Source organism: Simochromis diagramma, unplaced genomic scaffold (assembly GCF_900408965.1).
Source record: "Simochromis diagramma unplaced genomic scaffold, fSimDia1.1 OVJJ01000107.1, whole genome shotgun sequence".
Lineage (NCBI taxonomy): Eukaryota > Metazoa > Chordata > Actinopteri > Cichliformes > Cichlidae > Simochromis > Simochromis diagramma.
The window spans coordinates 4,287,638-4,309,899 of NW_024387209.1; the positions used below are offsets into that span (position 1 = coordinate 4,287,638).

Sequence of the window (22,262 nt, forward strand, 5' to 3'; positions counted from 1 at the left end):
AAAAAGAGTTCACACATGAGCACATCAACACTATCACATAAGAACGTATAAGCAAGCTGTAGCTTCTGTTCATGCTTACAGGAAGTTGAAAAAAACATAGGATGTTAGTCCTTCAAATGATTGATGCATTTGACAACTTTTCCCCACCGGTGACTCAATCGCGCTGAAAGCTGTTAACATCCCTGGTCCAGCTGAAGCCTTAAGACAGACAGCTTTCACAATACTGTCTGCTGAGTTGATTTGTTTTGTTTTTATCTCTTTTCTTTGGGTGCCGGATCATCTGCAGTGATGTTTAGTTGCAGCTTGTTCCCCACAAGCTGGTGATCTGTTTTCCACATCAAAGATTTTGCTGTCTTCTCCACAGTTAATCCGGATTTTTTTTCTTTTTTTCTTTGATGTGTCACATTCTCAAACCTTCTGCATTCACCAACTGTGAAGATGACCTGTTACTAGTCACATTGCCATTCACAGCACCTGGAGTATTTAGTCCCACAAACATTTTTCAAAGTCAAGGAAGTAGAAGGTTCCTTCAGAGGTTTCTGCCAAAGTCTCCAATCAGCTGTTTTTACTATATTCTACATTTTTATTGTCAATCTGTGGCATGCAGTACTCACATTGCTCAAAAATAATGCTTTTACAGTTAAATATTATGAGGTGTTGGCTGAAATGAAAAGCTGCGACTACTTAAAGAATTAGGCATCTGGCATAGTGTTGGAAGTCCAAACCCCCAGGAGATCAGCAGTTTCTGAAATCAGCTATGTAACATTCAAAGTCACTTAAGTCACCATGCTTCCATATACCAAAATGCATTTAGTTGCTGCCATGTGATTGGTTGATATTTGTGTTAACAAGTGGTTTAACCTGATATAGTAGCTGGTATATTGGGTGGTTAAAGGGATGGTTGGTATTTTCCTCCTTGTACATCCCAAGAGACTGGCCAATAAATATGCACATTTGCCTTACAGTGATACAGTTATCCTGTCTCTAGTCTGTCTGTTAAACAATGTTTCTAGCTTGTGCACAACCTACTGTATGTTAAAGTTCCTCATTTAACATAAAAACTGTTTCCCCATAGGTTGTGCATCTAAATTAACTCAGAGAATAAGAAAGGTAAACAGCCTTTGATGTTTTCTCCCCCCCTTCTTTTGCTGTGATGCTTTCAGGCGCAGTGGACTAATGTGATTTTGAGTGATGAGACGAGCTCAGCGTGTCTTCTAACTCTCTGAGGGGGTTCCGGGTAGTTCTACCTGTTAACCAACAGTTAGCCTGAGCGTCTGAGCCTGCTACCCTGCAGAGAAGTTCTTGCTTCTCTGCAGGGGGACGAAAGAGAAGGGAGGTGGAGAACGATGAGAATCGTGTGCCGCTTCCCAATCATGTCATTGCTCTCATAAGTTTTGTAAGTGGGTGACTCTCTGCAAAAGTCGGCAAAACTACAGTATCTGCATGCCTGAAATGAACACAACTGAAATTAAAACCTTCATCAGTTTCTTTGGATATTTTATCCAAAGGAACCGCAACATTTTCTGCTAAAGGTGGAGTTTTGATTGTATTCTCAGGTATCTCTCTGATCTTTGTAGTGACTTGAAGTCAGTGGGTCATAGGTGGAACAAGCTTATAGGCATTCGTCATTATTTAAACTAGTGTCATGAAGTAATAGAGTTTGTATTGAACATGAAAGTGGCCACCGGAATCACCTATTAGTCTCAGGTCTTTTGGAGCCTTAACTGACCATATTTGGTCAAAGGGCTGAATGCCGTTATCAAGTACCTCTGGCTTTATTAGCATGGTGCTTTCATTAGTTGTACAGTTGCATTTTATTAACATACAAATAAAATACCTGAATTGAAGCACAACTAAGGTTTGCAAAGTTACATCTCAACAAACCACAAGACTTCAGGAACAATGTATTTTGGATAGATGAGGCCAAAGTGGAGCTGTGTGGCCATAATGCACCAAAACCAAACACAACATATCAGCACAAACACCTCATACCAGCACGGTAGTGGAAGAGTGATGATTAGAGTTTGTTTAGCAGCCACAGGACCTGGGTGGAAATCCTTGAATTGACCATAAACTCCTCTGTATACTAGAATCAAGTGTGAGACCATCTGTTTAACAGATAAAGCGTGGACCAAACTTAGTCATCCAGCAGGACAGTGATCCCAAGCACAGCAGCAAAACTCTAAACAAATAGCTGGAAAAGAAAAGAATCAAAGTAGTGCAATGGCCCAGTCAAACTCCTCAACCTGACAGATGCAGTGGGACCTTAAGAGAGCTTTGCATGAACGAATGCCTGCAAATCTCAATAAACTGAAGAAACACTGCATAAAAGAGTGGTCTAAAACGTTTCCACAACAATGTGTTACACTGATTAAGTCATTCACAGTCAAGTTATTTCAGCTTACAGTGGCCACTTGCGGCATTGTAATTTTCCGATTTTGACTTCATTGTTTAGCCCCAGATTTTGCTGCCTATTATGAAGCCATAATAAATTTCATGTGACTTCTAGCACTGTCATCAAATCAGAATCTGATAATTATACCTGCAGAGCTAACGGCAGGTGCATGGTGGTGGTGCATACAATAGATAAACATGCTACGTGCTGAACATCAGTGTGGATAACTCAAAAGCAGCGCTGTGCCTAACTGCTCACAGAGCAGCAAGAGGTAGATGAATATTGTTAATTTTATCATAAGTTCACATTTAATGTCACCTGTAAATACGCTGAAATTACATCCAAGCCTTCAGTGGTTTCAAGTGCATACTGTTTGTCTCTTTTGCAAGTACAATGATGCATTCACCTGTATAACAAAAACACATCAAACACTCATTTTAAATCTGGTGACTCATCAGCCGCTTTTGTCAGAATCTGCTGTTGCTTTCCTCTCCAACCTGTTTCACTCACTTGTACTTTTTCTACAGCTATTGTGTAACGGCTTTTATCACTCCAGCTCTGAGCTACCAACAGGTTGTCCACAAATCAAGAATCGAAACCCTTCTTTACCCTCCCCCCACCCATTACATGTCCTGTATGTAACCAAAGAAAAAGAAGTATAGAGAGCACAGGTGGATGTGGGTGGTATGGCAATGGTGCGATGGATGTTGTTCAGGATGCCCTCGTCTTTTTGTGCATCAGTGTGGTGCCTTTTAATGAGGATCCTGTTTATTAAGTCCACTCAGGGAGGCTGTGCAAGTGCTTAGCATTTGCTCTCTAATTAGGAAAGCTAAACAGTCCCAGTTGCTGAGGATCAACCATCAGGGGGGAGGGAGGGCACTCAGCGTGGCTGTGCATGGGGTTTAGCCTGCACAGCCAAATACTGAAGGAGGAGGAGGGCAAAAGAAACAATCAAATACAGAGTTAATGTCACTGCAGACAATAGGCTCAAATTTTCTTTAAAGGAAGGAAATTGATATCCATGGTCATAGCAATGATGAAGTAAGCAATCACACACTAAGCACCAGCAGGGACTACAGTATATGAGGGTAAATACATCAAAGAAGGCCAAATCGCTGCAAGGACTCCACCTAGTGGTGTAAATTGTTGATGAAACACTGTTTGTTTGTTTGTTTGTTTGTTTGTTTGTTTGTTTGTTTGTTTGTTTGTTTGTTTGTTTGTTTGTTTGTGGGGTGGTATCACTGTGGACGCTGACCACAAGCTGTCCGTGTCCCCAACTATCAACCAAAGACAGCCGCACCTTTTATGAGCGTGTAAAAGAGCAAGCTGAGGTGGGAAACATGCTTTCCACATGCAACACTGGCAGAGCCAGGATGAGGATGTTGACAGGGAAAACAGCAGCATTCTGCCACAGCTCCTTTTCATCCACACATTAAATGCCTCTCTGATTAGCCTGTTCCCTCGTCACGCAGACTGCCATTAAAGTGCAAGCAGAGACAAGCGCTGTTTAGATTAAGACCCTGATCAAATTTTCATAACTCACTTTCAGAGGGGGCAGGGAGGGGTGGATGTAAAACTGTGTGCGTGGACTGTAATCAGCTTTCTTTGTCTGCATTCATTTCATTTTGATTAAAACTGTGTCACTGATGATAATGTTTGTATTAGTTGAAAAGAGCTGAAGCTGATAGTTTCGCTTGGTTGTTGCATTAAAGTTGCTGCTTTTTAATTTGCAAAACCTTTTCAGTTAGCAAGCAAACTTCATAAAGTTTTATTCTCCTCTTACGTTTAAGTGGAAGTAAACATTGAAGCTGCTTCAGTTGGAGGCACTATACTCAACAAACTGTGTGATAGTACCATTTCTGAATTTCTGTTTCTACATCATAGACTATTGGTGATGCAATGGTCAGACTTCAACTCTTCAACTCTTGCCTTCTGGGTTCATGCCAATCTGCTGGGGCTGTCTCTGTGTGGGTTTTCCATGTCCGTGGTGCATGGTGGCTGGGCTAGATTTTAGCCCAACAACCCTGGCTGGCTATGTAAATAATAAGTAAGTTAGGCCCCAGTCAAACAGGACTAGAGACCATTTGGTAACTCGCTGGTCTTTAGGGATTCCCTGACCAGTAGGCAAGTGGTTGCTTGCTGTTACAAGAAGAAATTGGTCACAAAGATATCGACAGTGCTACACTGCGATTTCTTTGGTCGCTCTCATTTGGATCTTGAAGTATTTGGAGTAAAAGAGGAAGACTTGTCTGCAAAAACTTACCAAGTGCAGCAAAAGCCGGAACTAGAGGAATTTTGTCTTCAAAGTAGAAGTCTTGTAAATCATGTTGGTTGCAAAGGTAAGGCACAACTTTTACTCTGAAGGCAATTGTTCTTGGTTTCCAGTTTGTGTCATGTTTGCAAATTCTTCAATGTCAAAGATTTGCAGACTCTTTGCGACCGATTTCACACAGCAACAGCTTACAGCAACCTCCAGGAACCACTCATCAAGCGGTTGAGGACCACATGCTACCTAGCAACCAGAGTTTGCCAGGTAGGTCTTGTTGGTTTGTTGGTTTGTGTAACTGTTAACGGGTACATCCAGTAAGAAATATCTGCAGTCACTCCTTTTCCTTTACATCAATTCCACTTTGCAGTGCTTTCAAATTCAGTTCTGCAATCATCACCCTGTCCACCGGGAAAAATCTTCATTCCCTAACCAACTGGCGAGTGGCTGCTGGAGGCTGCTGGAGGCTGTTGCTGAGTGAAATCAGTCGCAAGGAGTCTGCAAATCTGAAAAACCTGTGTACATTACATCAGCTGCCTTTTGCTTGAATGTAGCAATGGAAATATGTGTCGTCCTTGTATAAATATAATACAGATACTTTTTTTAAGAACATGCTGCACAAAACCTCTCCTCGTCTTTCCTTTAGTTGATAGCATAGTTTTTACCAAATTCTCCTAGCGACTGCAAGCAACCACTCATCAACTGGTCGATTTGACCTTTGGTTGCCAATCAGTCTCCAATTGGTCTCTACACTTGAGTGGGGCCTAACCGAGAATGCCAGTTGCCCAGATGTAGTGACTTGTGACACCAAAAGACAAAAAGACACCGAAGCTTCAAAATGAGTAATCCAGAAACCAGTGAGTGACATCACAGTGGCTACATCTGTCATTTAGATCAAGTTTATGATGATAAATTTTGGTCATAGACATATCTTGACCATATATTTCTGCACACACATTCACAATTTATCTAATTATGTCTTGTGCCTCGGTGCTCTGCGACCTGCACAGTCATTCTATATTACATATTTCTTCAAATGGGATCAAATCCACAGAGTTTCATATCTGCCTGTTCGCCGCTCTGTGTTTGCTTGTCATGTACTGGATGAGCCCAGGAGGTTTAGCACTGTGGTATAACTCGTGTACACTGCTCATGTCTCTTTCCTGAGATAGCAATATTACAGTGAGCACACAGCACCCTCCTCGCTCTCCTTTGTGCTCCCTTATCTATTTCTTCTCTATTGCTTTCATTCATCCTCTCTATCTTTCTCTCGCTCGTTTCAGTCGTTCCTCTTTTCCCTCTGCTCCATCTCAAATGATTCGACTTGTATCTGTCTGCACCTCTCTTTCTCTCAGTTCTTTCCTCCCCCCTTTACCTCCTTCCCTCTCCTAGACAGTTGACTGGTATGGCGACACCAGACTGCGTGTATTTTTAGCGCCGCCACAGATGGGGCCATGGCAGCATGTCAGAGACCAGAATGTTCTTTATCTCAGCTGTCAGGCCGTTCTCTGGGATCGAAATGGATCCCGACCACTTAGAGAGGGAAAAAGGGAGAAAGGAGGACTACTAGCTTTCCCTCCTCTGTTTGTACCACTCCTCAAATTGAGGGTTTTAGTCATGTCTTTTGCTATGGTTAAATAACTTCTGCTGCATGAGGAAGGTGCAAATGGAAGGTGGTGAAAGGAAATACTCTCAGCTGCTGTGTCAGCCCCTTTGTGGGAGCTGTATCCAAACCTATGATCGAGAGGAGGTGAAATTGCGGGTCAAAAAAAGATTTATCACAAAGGCGGGCTCACTGAAAGGACCGAGTGCAGCAGATATCACCACCAGGCTTTGTGATAAAAAGATGTTTTCCAACAGACTGAGTGGAAAGAAGATCCAGCTTTGCTAGTGTCCTATAATCACACAGCTGTGTTTGTTACTGTGACCAAACCTGCTCTTAAAAGGCAAAATAAATGTCTAAAGCAAGCTTTGTGCATCTCTGCATTAACACAATACACCCCCTGGCATAGCAGTGATTGCGTATAGTAGAATTTAATTCACCCACAGCCTCTAGCCGCATTGCTGGACAACAGAGAACAGTAAGCGCCCCTTTGTGTCTCTGAAGATCTTTGTTTTTTTCCTCTTTTTGGAGAGCGAGTAGAGGAATACGCTGCAGGCTACAGCCGGGGGTCAAGTGGTTGACTTTGTGCATCACAGTTTGGAGTCTGCAGAGACTCTCCTCTGGCAGCGTTCACTCGCTGTAGCAGCAGGCCGGCCGTCCACGTGAATATAAAGGAGTGGCGGGAAACCGAGAGAGGCAGTGAGAGAGGGAGGTGATGGGTGACCGGGTAAATCAATCAGAAATTATCCAAAGTTCAGTTTGTCGGGCTGTCACGTTGTGTCGAGGTCACTTGGATTGTATTCAGCAGCTGTGAACAAAGAGCTAAGGTATTACTTCTAGTATGTCTCAGTAAAATAGACATACTAGACAAAAAACACACTATTTAAAAGTGTTTTGCCTCCAAGTCCTAGACAAATAGCAATAAGTGTATACTGCTTGTCTGATCAAGTATATGTAAAGCATAAAAATTAAATGCACTACACTACCAAAAGTATTCAGTCACTCATCCAAGTCATTTATTTCAGGTGTTCCAATCACTTCCATGGCCACAGGTGTATAAAAGCACCTCGGCATGCAGACTGCTTCTACAAACATTTATGAAAGAATGGGTCGCTCTCAAGATCTCAGTGAATTCCAGCGTGGTCCATGAAAGGATGCCACCTGTGCAACAAGTCCAGTTCCAACATGAATGCAAACCTGTGCACAAAACACAGTCCATAAAGACATGGATGAGCGAGGTTTGGGTGGGAGAACTTGACAGGCCTGCACAGAATCCCGAACTCAACCCAAGAGAAAACCTTTGGTATGAATTAGAGTGCAGACTGCCAGGCTTTCTCATTAACATTCATGTTTGGGATGAGCCCTCATGAGCGATGTGTCTCCTTGCAATAGGGAACTTGACTCAAGTTGTTGTATTCTGGTTATATTCCTGTACTAAAGCAAGTTTCCTGAGTGTCAGTGTCATTTTGCAGTAAAACCGTGACCCTGCAGCAGCGAGACTCCACTTAACATGTCTTTGCTCAGAAGAGTTAACTGACTAAACCGAAAGCTATTTTTGGAGGCTCTCTTATTCACATGGGGTCACCACACCAGGTAGCTCCATATGTTTGATTAGGCAGATTCTTACGCCCCACAAAGGATTTGTCTCTCCTATGATCAAACAAGGGACATTTCACTTGTTAGGTGATCATGTAAACTACTACATTGACCTAAAAAAAAGCCTAAATTTTACCTTTTAATTTGCTGATAAAGTTTTTACCAACATTTACAGTATTCTCTATTTATGAAAACTGTTATTTGTTGTAAAGGGTTTTCCTCTATTTTTATATAAAACAGCAGTTTGTTATTTGCTCCTCATTTAGCTCCTCTCTACTTTATGCTAATTTAGCTAATGTTAGCATGCTAATCCACTAAACTTATTTGGTAAATAAGTACTTAATGCACCAACTAGCCAATATAGGAATCTAAGAAGAATGCCCAAACTTCCTGTATAAAACGTATAGTCTGTTTACCTGCATGAAGCTAAATCCTGCTCAAACAAGCCTCAGCCTACAAGCAGAAAAAAACAGCTTCTGCTACTAAAATCCTGTCCCTTAGCTAAAGATGCTGCATTACTCATATACAGCTATCTGTTTACAGGGATCAAAATCAGAGTGAGCATCCTACAAAGCTGATGTTGGCAATGACAGCATTGACGAGTTGCTTGCTGAACACTGAAGTCTTTGGAAAGGAGATAACAGCTTTGACTACACATACAAATACACAATAATCAAGGTATTGCTGGTTTTGTTCTTTATTAAATGACATTTTCCGCCAATGAGAACTAATATAAAGTTCCATCATCTTTATCCTTGAAAAATCTTGCTCACAGCAATAATGTTAGCATTATGATACAGTAAAATTAGGTTTAAGTGCCTGATTTGGTCTCAGCTCGAATGTTATTCTGACCTAGAAACACAAACAAATGATCAATCTCACATCTATTTAATGTTTTCCTCCATGAAGCCATTTCTCCTGGCAGCACAGTGGGAGGGAGACTCGGTTCAATAATGTGTCTTTCATCGCTAAGCTCTAATCAAGCCCCAAGGTCTCCTTCTGAATCTTGTCGCATTTTGGAACCTCATTTCCATTCCTTGTCCCCGAAGGCAAGGTAAAACAGTCCCGAGGTATATGGGCAAAGGCTCTGTACTTTGTACTGCATGAGTAGCCTTCACCTGCAGCCCGGTCAATTGATATGGAAATGACTGGGAGAGCCAAGTTTCTCTAACTGAAAGGAAATAATGGAGCATACACAGACATAAAAAGCAGAGCGGTAAACAGAAAAACAAAAGAATGACAGTGATGACTGAAGCAAATCGGGCGCTAATCTAATCGTCAGCTTCATTTGCACTTTTCAAAGACAAGGTCACACGAGTCATCAAGATGGGGGGTGGGGAAGGACAACAAACAATCCTGCTCATAAGCGACTCGGGAAAAAAATGTTACATCAAGTTAAGATGAGTGCTAAAAACTCTGCAATTCAAGGCTTGCAAAACTTTGATGTTATCTTAAAAGCATTTGCATCATAATCAAAAAACATCAAATAGGCTGAAAATTTAGTCACAAAGGACTGTTGGTACGAACATTCGCCTGTACTCTTGCGGGAACCTATTGAAGTAAAACTAGCATAGCTGGTTTATAGTTTAATTAGGATTCAGTTTTGATGTATTTTAAAGTCTTAAACCCGAGAACAATCAAAGCCCTTCAGAGGATGCATCCCATTGCAATCTCTAATATCGCCGTGCCATAACAATGTCCTCTTCTCACAAAAAGAAGACTGCAGATCTGGGGGCAACTTCTATCTCTGCAATAAGTCAGAATATGCTAGGAAGCTCAGCAGAATGCCAATCAATATCACTTCCCTGTGACTACAGTAATTATCGTCACCATCCACAGGAATAATACCATGTGGTTTGAGCTCTGCAGAAGGTCAAGAGCAGATTGGTGGCACATGATGTTTCCATGGTAGCAGTTTGTGTGACCTGCGCTACACCTCGTGCCCATGCATTTAGGCCTTTCTATTTATATTGGAAGTCATTAGACTCACCAGTGTGGAGTCTTTAATCATAAAATTACAAAAAAGGTGACAAGATTAGCTGAGGCGGGTTCACTGACGTAGGCGACTGTGACTGAGCAATTACCATAAAGATCTGATGATGGGCTGAAATGCCTGGGATTAGACACCTGTGTGACAGTCACTCTAAACTCCTAAATAAGGTTGTTGGTGCAGTTTTCTGACTGCGGAAACACTGATGTTTATCAGGCCATAAATCACCACTTAATTCATGGTGAAGTTAAACTGTATCTAATGGCACTGGGACACAGCTTAACAGAGGTAATTAAAACTAAAAGTGAGGAGTGGAAGTAGGCTGCACAACTCACTGTATCATTTTCCTTTAATAAACGCACCATGGCATGTTAGATCCTCCTAGGATTATGGTACATCTAAACTGCACAAGAACTCCAGGGATCTCAGTGTGTCCAGTTAGGAAGTGCACAGTGTTGTGAACCAATTTCAGCAGCTTTGGTGAAAATGAATCTGACAGCTGGTGCACTGGACAGGCAACAACACAACCCCCAGAAGGGTAATGGTGTTACAGGAAGAGACCATTTCTCCCTCCTTATTCCTCCTGATTCATCTTTTTCTAGTTCTGCTTATTGCTAGTGTCCTTGTTAGTGTTGGTAGTCCTGTTTTAGACTGTTTAAAAAGTAGGACATTTTCAATGAATCAACAAAAATATTTTTATATTTACAGGACAGTCTAGGCAATGAGCAACCAGAGGCTTTCTTCTTCTTCTTTTTGTAATTTTACAAATTTCTTTCTTACAATTTAAGCCCAAAGAGTCATGCTGATAGAGTAGATCAGCTTTATCAGTTGAAAACTGAGAAACTGAGTTGAAACTGCACTTCTTTTTCGTATATTAAGATTTCTCCGGGATTAGATGTGTACTTAACCTCATGTACACTGACAGAAAGGGGAGTTTCTGGCACACTTCAGATCAAACTGCGCTGTGTAGGTGGCTCACGCCACGATACAAAATGAGTTTGACGTCCGAGTTTCTGAGCTGCAGTACCACTCCTGTCGCAGGAGGTGTCAGTAGTGAGCAAAGCAGTGCGGATGTACCGTCAGCTAAAAGTGAAGACAAAGAAGAGTAAACACCAACAGTGCAGCGCTTGCAAAGGTACCAAGGTGCAAATTTCTATTTTATTTTCTCACCCTGTCATAATTTGAAGGTATAAAGTCGTTCATTACTTTATAACAACATAACCATGCAGCTAGCGGCTAATGTTAGCAGCTAGCTTCAGCTGCGTAATCAGAAGCAGCGTAGTTGAGCTTAGCTGTCATGAGTTGGTGTGTGGGGGTGTGGAGCTCTGCCCAGCAGGCTCGATGCTCCGTATTGTTTTATATTCTATGTTACAGGATCGATAATTTGCTATTTTTAGTCTTGCTTCTATTACACGATCTTCGTCTGTGCTTCTTGCGGCTTTTATATTACCTCTTTTCCCTGCAGATTATTTTCTGACCCAGATAAATCAAAAAACAGCGCAGCAGCCGTAACAAGGCTCTGAAAATGGACACAAGAGCCTTGAAGAATCCCTACCCCGACTATGATGGGAGCCTCGCATCCACACAGGCGTTTTTTGACTTCCAGGGAAAGGTAATGCATTAAAAAGAAGTGTGTGAGCATGTCTTTCATGTCCACCATGATATTTACAGTTTTTGTTTTGTATTTTTTTAAACCCTTAGCTCACACCAGAGTTTGCCCAGCGGCTGAGCAGCAAGATCAGCGAGCTGTTAGGTGTCATGGAGAATGGGCTTAGGTCTGCTGATCCCAGAGACTGCACTGCTTACACTGGCTGGGCAGGTGATGATAGCATTACACAGCTGGGATAAATAAGTCAAGTAGCAGGGAAATGCACGTAATTGTGCACATGCTGTGAGACTGTTCTGTCGTTTACCTGTATGCAGCTTTACTTCAGTGAGACCTTCTTTTTTTATGTGGACTACTAATGAACATGGATTATTGTGTAATTATGTCTTCCAACAGACTGATACCTTCTTCTAAACGTAATTAATTCATTAATAATACATAAGAGCGAGTGCCGTGGTGCCATTTAGCATAACCTTTAACCTCCACTAACTTAACTCCACTAACTGCATGTCTTTGGACTGTGGGCAGTCTTGTCTTTTGACCGCACATACACAGGGAGAACATCCAAACTCCACACAGAAAGTCTCCGGCCAGATGGTGGATTCAAACCCTGGACCTTCTTGCTAAGCCAACATTAAGCCAGCTAATGTTAGGCTTGAGTGTCCTAAAAATCATACTTTGTCTCCAATAAACAGTAGTTTTATAAGAGTTGTTTAAGTGTCCAGGTACAACAATGTTAGAGTTTCTTCAAAGAACATTTTGGTAAGGCTTGCTAACTGAGGCTAACAGCAGCAAAAACAGCAGTGCTTGGAAAAGTTCAGGATATCCTCAACAACTCACCTCAGTATCACTGTCATCAGACAGAAGGGGGCTTAAAGGACTTATCGACTCATATTAGACTTTTACAGCCTCTTTCAGAGTAAATAAAGGTGGACACTTGTTCTTCGTCTTGAATAGCATTGACAGCTGAGGTAAACAGTACAAATACATTCAGTACAAATAAATGGCAGCCAGAGTTGTTTGTCCTAAAGCAGCGATGGTAGCTAGGATTATGCAATTGAAATGGGAGGGCTAAGAAAACAGAACTCAGTTGACTGAAATCTACTGGCATCTAATTGCAAGATACAGTATACCTTTAAATTAAGAAAAATTTCTGGGGCGCTTTCCAAACTTTCAACATTGTGTCTTAAAAGGCATCGCCCTGCTCTATCTGCACCTCCACGATGTGTTCAGGGAGCCCTCGTTCCTTCACAAAGCTCTCGAGCATGTCACCCAGAGCCTCAAGTGCCTGACCCGGCGCCATGACGTCACCTTCCTGTGTGGGGATGCAGGGCCGCTGGCCGTGGCTGCTGTCGTCTTCTATCGCCTTCAGAGAGTGCAAGAGAGCGACGAGTGCATCAACAGGTCAGCCTCATATAAGTCGGTATAAGTAATGAATTTAGGTGTACATTAAAGTGTACTACATAACCACCACTGTGTCTGCAGCAGTTTTCTCCTTTCTTGGAAGGTTTCTCTTTAGAAAAATGTGTTTTGATGCCAGATTTTTTCTCCTGTTTGACAGGCGATAGTTTTCCTGGCCCAAAAAAATGTCAAATGCACTAAAGAAAATACTGAAAAAGGCTTTTTATTTTATGGATTTGCTGTGTAACGTCACTCCACTGTTACTGAAACGCTCTCTAGCACTCACATTTGCAGCATTGTTTCCCTGCAAAACCTCACCTCCTGTGAAAGACTTCTCCTTGAGAGTCTTCTGTTACAGGTTAAGAGGCACGTCTGCCTCTGTGGGGATCTCCTCCATGATTTTGTGAAACACATAGAACACCAGTCTGAGCCTGTGAGCTGCAAAAAGAAACATTTTGTCCCTGTTAATAATTTAGACCCCCACCCCCCCCTCCGTAGCCATTAAAATATGCAGTTTGTATAGCCTACATCATTTTGTTGCGTGCCAGCATGTTTTCTTCAATACAACTGCACTTAGTATTATTGAGGCTATTACAGCTTTATTAAGTATCTGCAGTATGAATCAAATGCACTCGAATGGAGCCGATTGGACCAGTTTAATTTCCAGCTTAATGGTCCGGATCTAGTTCATTTAACTGCCGGAGCTGGAATCGCATTTATGATATAATTAATTGTACGCGCTTATAGGTCGTCATAAATAGAAGGTCTATTTTAAGATGTGGTTCAGTGGTGCAAAAAATCTGTCACAAACTTCCTGTGCCTCTCCACCAGGCTGATGCAGTACCACCAGACGGTGGTGAAGGGTTCGGGCGGGCTGCCAGACGAGCTGCTGTATGGGCGGGTGGGCTACCTCTACTCACTGGTCTTCATCAACCAGCAGCTTGGAAAAGACAGGATTCCAGATGGATACATCCAACAGGTGATTCAGAAACAGTGCGCTCAGTCCAAAGTTTTTTATTTTGTTGTATTTTCTTTGTGAGAGCGACAGTTGCCATAGAAACCTCTAGGTTTAAACCATTTTCTCTCATTTATCTCCACTAATTTATATTTTTGCTTCCTTCCTCAGATCACCCAGGCTGTGCTGGAATCGGGTGAGCACCTCAGTAGGAAGTTCCGGGTCCAGAACCAGAGCCCCCTGATGTACGAGTGGTACCAGGAGCAGTATGTGGGGGCTGCCCACGGCCTGGCTGGCATCTACTACTTCCTCATGCAGGTAGAACAGGATCCTGGTTTTAGCAAGTGGAGTAGTCTTGTGCTTGTGCAGGCCATATGGGAAATAATTTTCTGTGGTTTTGCAGTAATTCGGTGTACTTTGTGGTTGTGTATAATGCACTTTCATTCGAAGGGATCTATGGCTGCACCAAGAACTCTGAAAGCTGAAGTTATTAAATTTTCAGTTCTAAGAATTAAAGAAAACATACAAATCCCTCTCCTCGTTTAAGAAGCCAGCCTGCAAATATTTGTTATGCCATCTAAAAAGTTAATTATGCTAGCTCCAAAGTTAACTTTCTAATAAGTGCTCTTGTGCAGAAGCTAATCTGTCTGTTTCCAGGGTACCTCGCGCTCTACCAAAGTTGCCACCTGTCACCTTTTTTTCCCTCCGCTGAACTTGATCTAACCCCTCCTTCACAGCCTGGCTTTGTGTTCTCGGAGGAGCTCGTGCACAGGCTGGTGAAACCCAGCGTCGACCACGTCTGCCGTCTTAAGTTCCCCTCGGGAAACTACCCTCCCTGCATGGGGGACGATCGAGACCTGCTGGTGCACTGGTGCCACGGATCTCCGGGGATCGTGTACATGCTCCTGCAGGCTTACAAGGTAAAGACCGAGAGCTTGAAAATTTGATTACTCATTTGCAGAAAGAAACAGTGAGTCTGTTCAGTCTGTTTGTGTACCAGGTCCTACATGAAACTGCATTTAGTTAGTCTGTTCACCGGAACAGTGTTAAGCAGAAAAGTCAGCAGTTGGCTAAAAGTAATGCATAAAAGTGCAGTTGTATGGATGTTGTTAGGGTTCAAATATTGAGGAGGGATACAGGAGGAATTTCAAAATAACAACACTGATCCGGCCGGGTGGAGTCAAACGATGATTTTAATGAACACGCGTGGAGAGATGAACACTGTTACACAATCAGCATCGATCTCTGTCTAACAATACACAAGCAGTTGTTTTCATACCATCAGGGAAATTTATAACGCCCTCTCATGCGTTAAGCAGATACAATATATGCACACGTCAAATCAAAACCACAATGACTTTTAACACAGTTTGCAAAACAACATCGCCTTGTCTCCATCCCAGGTGTCTTCCTGTCGCTGCCGGACGCTCGCTTATCGTCTGGAACATCAGGCACACATTCTGCAACAAACTGTTCTTTTGCAGGCACAATTTTGCAGTTGCAAGCTTTTACAAAATATTATTTGAACCTTCACCTACCCCTGAGTCTAACTGCTGTGTGTGTGTGTGTGTGTGTGTGTGTGTGTGTGTGTGTGTGTGTGTGTGTGTGTGTGTGTGTGTGTGTGTGTGTGTGTGGCTCGACCTCACACGAACTTTGTCTTATGAGAAGAGAGGCCAATTCTCATGTGCATAATAACCTAACTGAAACTATATTTGTAATATGTTGAATAAATGTTTTAATCAAGAACCTCTACTAAAAGCTTAATCAAAAGATATAAATGAATAAAAGACAATAATGAATAACCTGGTTATTCAAATAGCATCCTCCCACAGCTCCTCAAAGTAACTTACACTTAGACTCTGCTTTAGTTCCACTTTCACAAGCACACTCTGCAAAAGCCTGCGCTTCCTGTCTACTTTGGCACAGAGTGTACTCAGAGTTAGGCCTTTCTTTTATAACCCAGCAGAATCAGCACATACACATTTAAGATTATAACAAGCATTCAAAAGCATTTAAGATTATTGATTTAACTCAACAGTTTAAAGTGGTTATAACTGCACCTGTAATAAAGGCTAATTGGGTACCAATATGTTTAAACATCTGAATACAATATCAATATTAATTATTAATGCAATGGTAATGATGATGATTATTAACAATAGCAGCAAAATATTTCTCTAATCCCCACAATGTGTTAGCTGTAAGTATGAATTTAAAGATTAAACTGCATTAATATTTTTGTTAACTGTCCATAAAATTAAATAGTTAAAATGCATATCTGTGCAAAAGTCTTGAGCTATCTTTCAGCTCATTATATTTTGCTCCTTGTCAGCACCTATTTCCAGATTTCCTAGCAACATATAAAGAAATGAGGGGTGGCTCAAGACTTTTGCACAGTACTTTAGCTAGGTGAACTGGTGGATAAGCAGTTCAAACCAGTCACTAAACATTGTGGACAGCTGTTAACTGGAATAGTCACTAAAAGCTGCGGGTAAAGGGTTGAAATAAGTTGTTACTTATGGATGGTTATAAACAGTTAGCTAAGCCTAACTGACGAATTAAAGGGGTTCTGTGGGGTACTTGGTTAAAAACCACTGTCTGAGAAACACAGGGGTCATCGAAAGACTCATAGTGCCATCTTGTGGTGAAGTAGAGTCATGTTTTAATCTCATAAAATTCTCCCTTTTCTGTCTAAATTGAATAATATTGCCAATGAATGACATTTAAAGGACAAACAGTCCTCACAGAACAAATCCACAGAACAGTTTATTTGTAGTATTTCTTAACTTATCGTGCTACATGAGACAGAGAGTATCGTTTATACAGTACCGCTGAGGTTCTCTTTTTAACTTGGAGGTTTTTTTTTAATTCAGATCTCACAGAAATCAAGATCTGCTTTATGCTTATCACAGTTAAGATGATGACATGTCCCTCATTCCAGGCTTTCAGAGTTCCTCAGTACCTGGGCGACGCTCTGCAGTGCGGGGAGGTGGTGTGGTGGTACGGCCTGCTGAAAAAGGGCTACGGCCTGTGCCACGGCGCGGCTGGTAACGCCTACACCTTCTTGGCGTTGTACCGGCATACGCAGGATCCGAAGCACCTGTACAGAGCCTGCATGGTGAGAGGACATAAAAGCTCTTTAATAATGTAATCACTCCTGGGCTGCAGCGGCCAGTCGTCTGATCAAATAACTGCAAATATTAATTGCGTCGCACCAGCAGTGCATCCATCATAATTAGTGTCCAAAGGCTTGATTAATGCCTCCACTGTCTGACGCTGTAGAGTTATGACTAGGGGTTCCTCATAAGAGCAGGACGTTTTTTATCCCTGAAATTTTAATGTGTTTGTAGAAAGCCACGAGAAGTCCTTTTATAATTCCATTTTTAAGTCTCTGTCGCGTCCTCCCTCGACGCTCAACGACTTTGATGTGAGACGCAAAAGTCATATTGAACTTCAGTTCAAAGCTTAACCAATCAGAACGTAGTTGGTCACTCGCCAGCCCTAAAATTGAAAATTATTCCAGAAACGATGGGGATGTGAGAGGCAGGGCCTTTTATGTTTATTGACAGCAGGTCGGTCGCTGTCTGTGCGAGTTGGCGTCAAAGCGTGGCTCGCTAGCCGCTAGCGAGCTGGTCTTGGATGCACTCCAGATGGCGAGAGTTCCACGTGTGCTTTCATTAATATGAATCTATTCATAGATGGAAATAGACTCTTCAGATGTGTTGCCTGCCTCCAAGCACAACATTGTGGTCGTAATCCGATACATCGACAGATGCTCGGATTTCACGGAGAAGGGCCCGATTTTTAGGACTTGTTGACATTTGCTCGCTGTTCTCCGGAGACGGATCAGTGGTCCAGTGCCATTACTGTTGTAACATTACTTTCTCTTTCGCTGCAGTTTGCAGACTGGTGTATGAACTACGGCAAACATGGATGTCGGACACCAGACACTCCCTTCTCTCTCTTTGAAGGTAATGCATAATGGCAGATCCAACCTCCCAAAAATATCATGTTATGCACAAAAGGGCATTTTTTAACTTTTTGTTACACGTGTCACAGATTACAAGGTAAACTAAGCACTACATTTTTAGTGATGCCATTTTTCTGGGTTTGGTACATTGTTAGATATTTAAGACTTGCTGTTGCCAGGTTGCAGGCATGGCTTACATTGTAGTAAGAATTACAAGTGCAGATAAATGAGTCATGCTGTGAGATTACAGGAGTAGTGCAGTGGAAATTGAATAAGATTATTTTGAAAGGAGCTAAATTGGCTTCTGTGGTAAGAAATATGAAGTTGGCAGAACTTGTAATCACAGCCAGCTGTTTCACACATGTTCATCTGTCCCTCACACATAAATGCACAATGTACTGCCAGAAGTATTCACTCGTCTGCCTTCACAAACACATGAACTTGAGCGACATCCCATTCTTAACCCATCGGGTTTAATATGATGTCAGGTCATGCTTTCGCAGCTATAACAGTTTCAACTCTTCCTGGAAGTCTTTCCACAGGTTTAGGAGTGTTTATGGGAATTACTGACCGTTCTTCCAGAAGCACATTTGTGAGGTCAGACACTGATGTTGGACTAGAAGGCCTGGCTCACAGTCTCCGCTCTAATTCATCCCAAAGCTGTTCCGTCGGGTTAAGGTCAGCACTCTATGAAGGCCAGTCAACTTCTTCCACACCAAACGTGCACATCCATGTCTTTATGGACCTTGCTTTGTTCACTGGTGTGCAGTCACGTTGGAACAGGAAGGGTCCATCCCCAAATTGTTCCCACAAAGTTAGGAGCATGACATGGTCAAAATGTCTTTGTAGTCTGAAGCATTAAGATTTCTTTTTATGGGAACCAAGGGGCCAAGCTCAACTTCTGAAAGACAAGCCCACACCTTGGCCCCCCCTCCACCAAACTTTACACTTGGCACAGTGAAGTTCATGGAGTACCATTCCCCTGGCAACCGCCCAACCAAGAGTGGATGGAGAAGTGTGATTCGTCACTCCAGAGAACACGTCTCAGCGTGGAAACCAGTTCCATAAAGCTCTCTCCATACTGTTCTTGAACTAATCAGAAGCCACATGAAGTTTGGAGGTCTGTAGCGATTGACTGTGCAAAACGTTGGTGACCTCTGCGCACCATCCACTTCAACGCACTCTACCATCTACCACTCGATGGCTGAGTTGTTAGCATTCCCAATTGCTTCCATTTTGCTATAATCCCACTAACAGCTGACTGTGGAATATTTAGTAGTGACGAACTTTCACAACTGGACTTGTTGCACACATGCCATCTTATCACTGTACCACTCTGGAAGTCACTGAGCTGCTAGAAGCAGTCTGCAGGCCTAGGTGTTTGATTTTATACACCTGTTGCCATGGAAACTTTTGGAACACCTGATTTTGAATGGGTGAGTGAATACTTTCTGCAGTGCAGTGTTAAAGCAGCCAGGGTTGCAGGTTTAACAAAAAGGGTACAAATATCAGCTTTCTAATAATTACATCAACCAAACTGATTCTCTGTTACTAAGTGAATGTAGAAAACTGATAAGCTGCCTTACCAAGGTCAGTTCTTAGTGATAGTGGATGTATCCACTGCAATATTAAATTATGAGATAGTGCTATAGCTATATTTGTGTACAACACACAGACGAATGTGTTTTTATTAGAGAAACATATAAATAAAATACCAGAATCTTCAGTCTTTGGATTTCTGCCCCAACAGCAGAAACGTGGTGGAGAGGTTCAGTTCAGTCTCTAGCAACAGCAGTCAGCTCCAGCTGTCTGGGTAGTCTGTTTTAGAGACGATTCAAAGTCCTGCTTTGGTAATCATTCAAATATAACTGTATTAAAAAAAAAAACATAATGACTCATAAGTAAAGTATATAATTCATCTGATAGGAATAAGTGATACATGCATGAGACCACAGCTAGCTGACTGGGGAGGCCAGATTATTGGTCGTGTATCTGCGGAAACTAAACTAATTAAACAGTGTCCCTTCTTCTTATCAGGCATGGCAGGCACCATCTACTTCCTGGCTGACCTTCTGCATCCAATGAGCGCCCGCTTCCCGGCCTTTGAGGTGTAGAAAGTGTCCGCGGGTAATGATCCCAGACCCACACTGGAAATCATTGAATAAGAAGACCCACACCGCTCTGCTCTTTGTCACACATGGGCACCGCAGTCATGACGGCTGGCTTTTAATTCAACATTCAGACATTGTGCCATGTTTTTCCTGCTTTTCCCACCTGGAAACGTCATGTGTTATTAACAATACATTTCCTGTAATGTTTTGGAAACGTGTCAAGGTTGTGAGCTTCCCTAGCATGCCCCAGCAACTCCTGCTCTGTGAACTAAAAGGAAGGGAACTAATTGTAAAATGAAAACGTGGGAAAGCTGACTGTAATTTTTTTTAGCACTTAGCTGTATATATCTGTCTGCTGTCTGTAAGTTTAAATGCTTTTGATTTCTATCGTCTTACTTGTTTTGGGTGTAGAAATGTCTGGTGCAATGCTCCGTTGCGTTGCACCAGACGTAACACAGCTGCCTAGTTTGTCGATGTTGTGCAGCGGTGAAGAAAAAGCACAGAGGGGCAGCAGAGAGCCACAAAGTTCACTCAGTGGTGACTTCATTAGCAGTGTATTTATATCTCATCAGATGTATTTTTTTTTTTTCATTATCATTTGGTGTATGCAAGCAAAGTTTGGGTTTAAACTGGCTTTAAGTGATAAATATTGTATTGCAATGAGTTGAATTTTCTCTTTTTCTTCCTCTGTGGGACCATTAGCTCATCTAATCCAGTCTTTTCCATATAAGGCTCATGTACCAAGCAGCAACACAATGCCGTCTCTCTTTTTTAAGCTCCCTGCCAGAGCTTCTTTATGACCCAAGGCCAGCTTGGTAGGAGGAGGTGGTGAAGGGGAGGTGGCTACTGTACCAGGGAGTCTTGAGACCCCAGTCTTCGCAGAGCAAACGCAACATAGGAGAAACTCAACACCACCAGTGGGAATGAGAGTAAAAATAGAGCTCATCTGTCCAGGAGGGGAGTGGTCTCCAAAGGCATGTGCTTCACTGTGGTTCACGCGCTCCTACAAGTGTCCTCCAATGTGTCCGTTCTGATGCTCAGCAGCTGATTGCTTTGTGTTACATAGACGTTGACAACTTAGGCAGCCTAGCAGCACTATAAGTGTCTTTCCTTCCTTTTGGACCTACTTTAGAGAAAACATTTCTTCTATTTTAACAATCGTGTATATATATATATATATATACTTGTCCAAAAGGCCAAAAAATGTTTATGGAAATCTGCTGTATTCTTACAACTGGTTGTACTTAAGGAAGATCATAAGCATGTAGTAATGTGCAAAAGTCTTGTTCCATCCCTCATTTCTTGGTGTTTAAGGCAAAAACAGAGTTTGTACAATTCTATCGAGCTTGAAAGACAATATTTGGTGTGACCACCTTTATTCTTCAGCACAGTCTGAACTCTCTTAGGCAGCTTTCTTGTTATTTCTTTAAGTCGTCTTCAGGAATAGTTCTCCAGGCTTCTTGAAGGACATTCAAAGCTCTTCTTTGGATGTTTAAGGACAGGACTTTTAAATCTTGTCCATCTGTAGTTGATTTTTCAGGCCTGACACTTCTGCTTTGGTCCTCAACTCCAGTTTCCTCAAATCTTTTAAGGATATCCTGCACACCATATGCACTGGAGACCTATTGCTCAACACCAACTGACAGCAAGAAAGTCTCGCTCCTTGGAAGCAAAGTATTATAAATGACTTTTGCACAGTACTGTAGCTGGTATTTATACATAATTGGCATGATATTTTTCATTAATAAGTTTATATTAATGAAACACGCAGGCATATATAGTCTCCCTCGCCTAAACCAATCTGCCCTGAGCCTTCTACAACACTCAGTGTTAACACACAGGGATCACTGCTTGTAGGCTGTTACCCACATGGAGTCACATGTATGTGACAGCAGAGATGAGCATATATTTAACCTAAAGCATGGAAGAAAAAAAAACCAAAACAGATTTCTTCTATGAAATTCACAGCTTTCTAAATTTTCAGAACATTTTATATTTGAAATAATAGTTTGTATCAATGGTACTGTCAAGTTGACAAGTAGACTGTCATAAAAACAATACTATACCAGAAAGACTGTACTGACAATACAGGCCCTGAGGCAGAAACCAAAACCAGCAATAAACACACCAGTGATCACTGACATGATTTGAACCAATGAACATGACTATAAAATGACCTGTGAACACCAGAGCCTCCTTGTTGTTTGGACCTATGTGTTGTTCCAAATAGAAAAAGAACTGCCAGAGGAACTGAACAATCTAAATTAAGGATGGAAAAAGGATACAAGAAGACTGGGCACCGACAGAAAGTCAGTCGAAGCACAGCTGCAGCAATAATCGTGCTAACCAGCAACTGACCTCCTAAAATG

The 22,262-nt window shown here is 42.0% G+C and overlaps 1 protein-coding gene across 2 annotated transcripts; it reads left to right on the top strand.

Annotated features, from left to right (window-relative positions):
• Nucleotides 1-10,857: 10,857 nt before the first annotated feature.
• lancl1 (LanC antibiotic synthetase component C-like 1 (bacterial)) lies at nt 10,858-20,556 on the top strand. 2 transcript variants are annotated; one of them, XM_040051581.1, is made up of 10 exons: nt 10,858-10,985; nt 11,316-11,462; nt 11,552-11,669; nt 12,650-12,860; nt 13,689-13,836; nt 13,984-14,130; nt 14,550-14,732; nt 16,754-16,930; nt 17,711-17,783; nt 19,820-20,556. In XM_040051581.1, the coding sequence occupies exons 2-10, from the start codon at nt 11,376-11,378 to the stop codon at nt 19,894-19,896; spliced, it is 1,221 nt and encodes a 406-aa protein (XP_039907515.1). In that variant the 5' UTR covers nt 10,858-10,985; nt 11,316-11,375; the 3' UTR covers nt 19,897-20,556. The 2 variants fall into 2 exon arrangements, with proteins under 2 accessions (XP_039907515.1, XP_039907516.1); XM_040051582.1 differs by having other exon boundaries at nt 10,881-10,993.
• Nucleotides 20,557-22,262: the final 1,706 nt, after the last annotated feature.

What these genes read in the sequence shown, in the direction of transcription:
- lancl1 (XM_040051581.1), top strand. Translation starts at nt 11,376, where the DNA reads ATGGACACAAGAGCCTTGAAGAATCCCTACCCCGACTATGATGGGAGC. An exon ending in AGCGACGAGTGCATCAACAG is followed by an intron (nt 12,861 to 13,688) that starts GTCAGCCTCATA and finishes CCTCTCCACCAG; the next exon opens with GCTGATGCAGTACCACCAGA. An exon ending in TCTACTACTTCCTCATGCAG is followed by an intron (nt 14,131 to 14,549) that starts GTAGAACAGGAT and finishes CCTCCTTCACAG; the next exon opens with CCTGGCTTTGTGTTCTCGGA.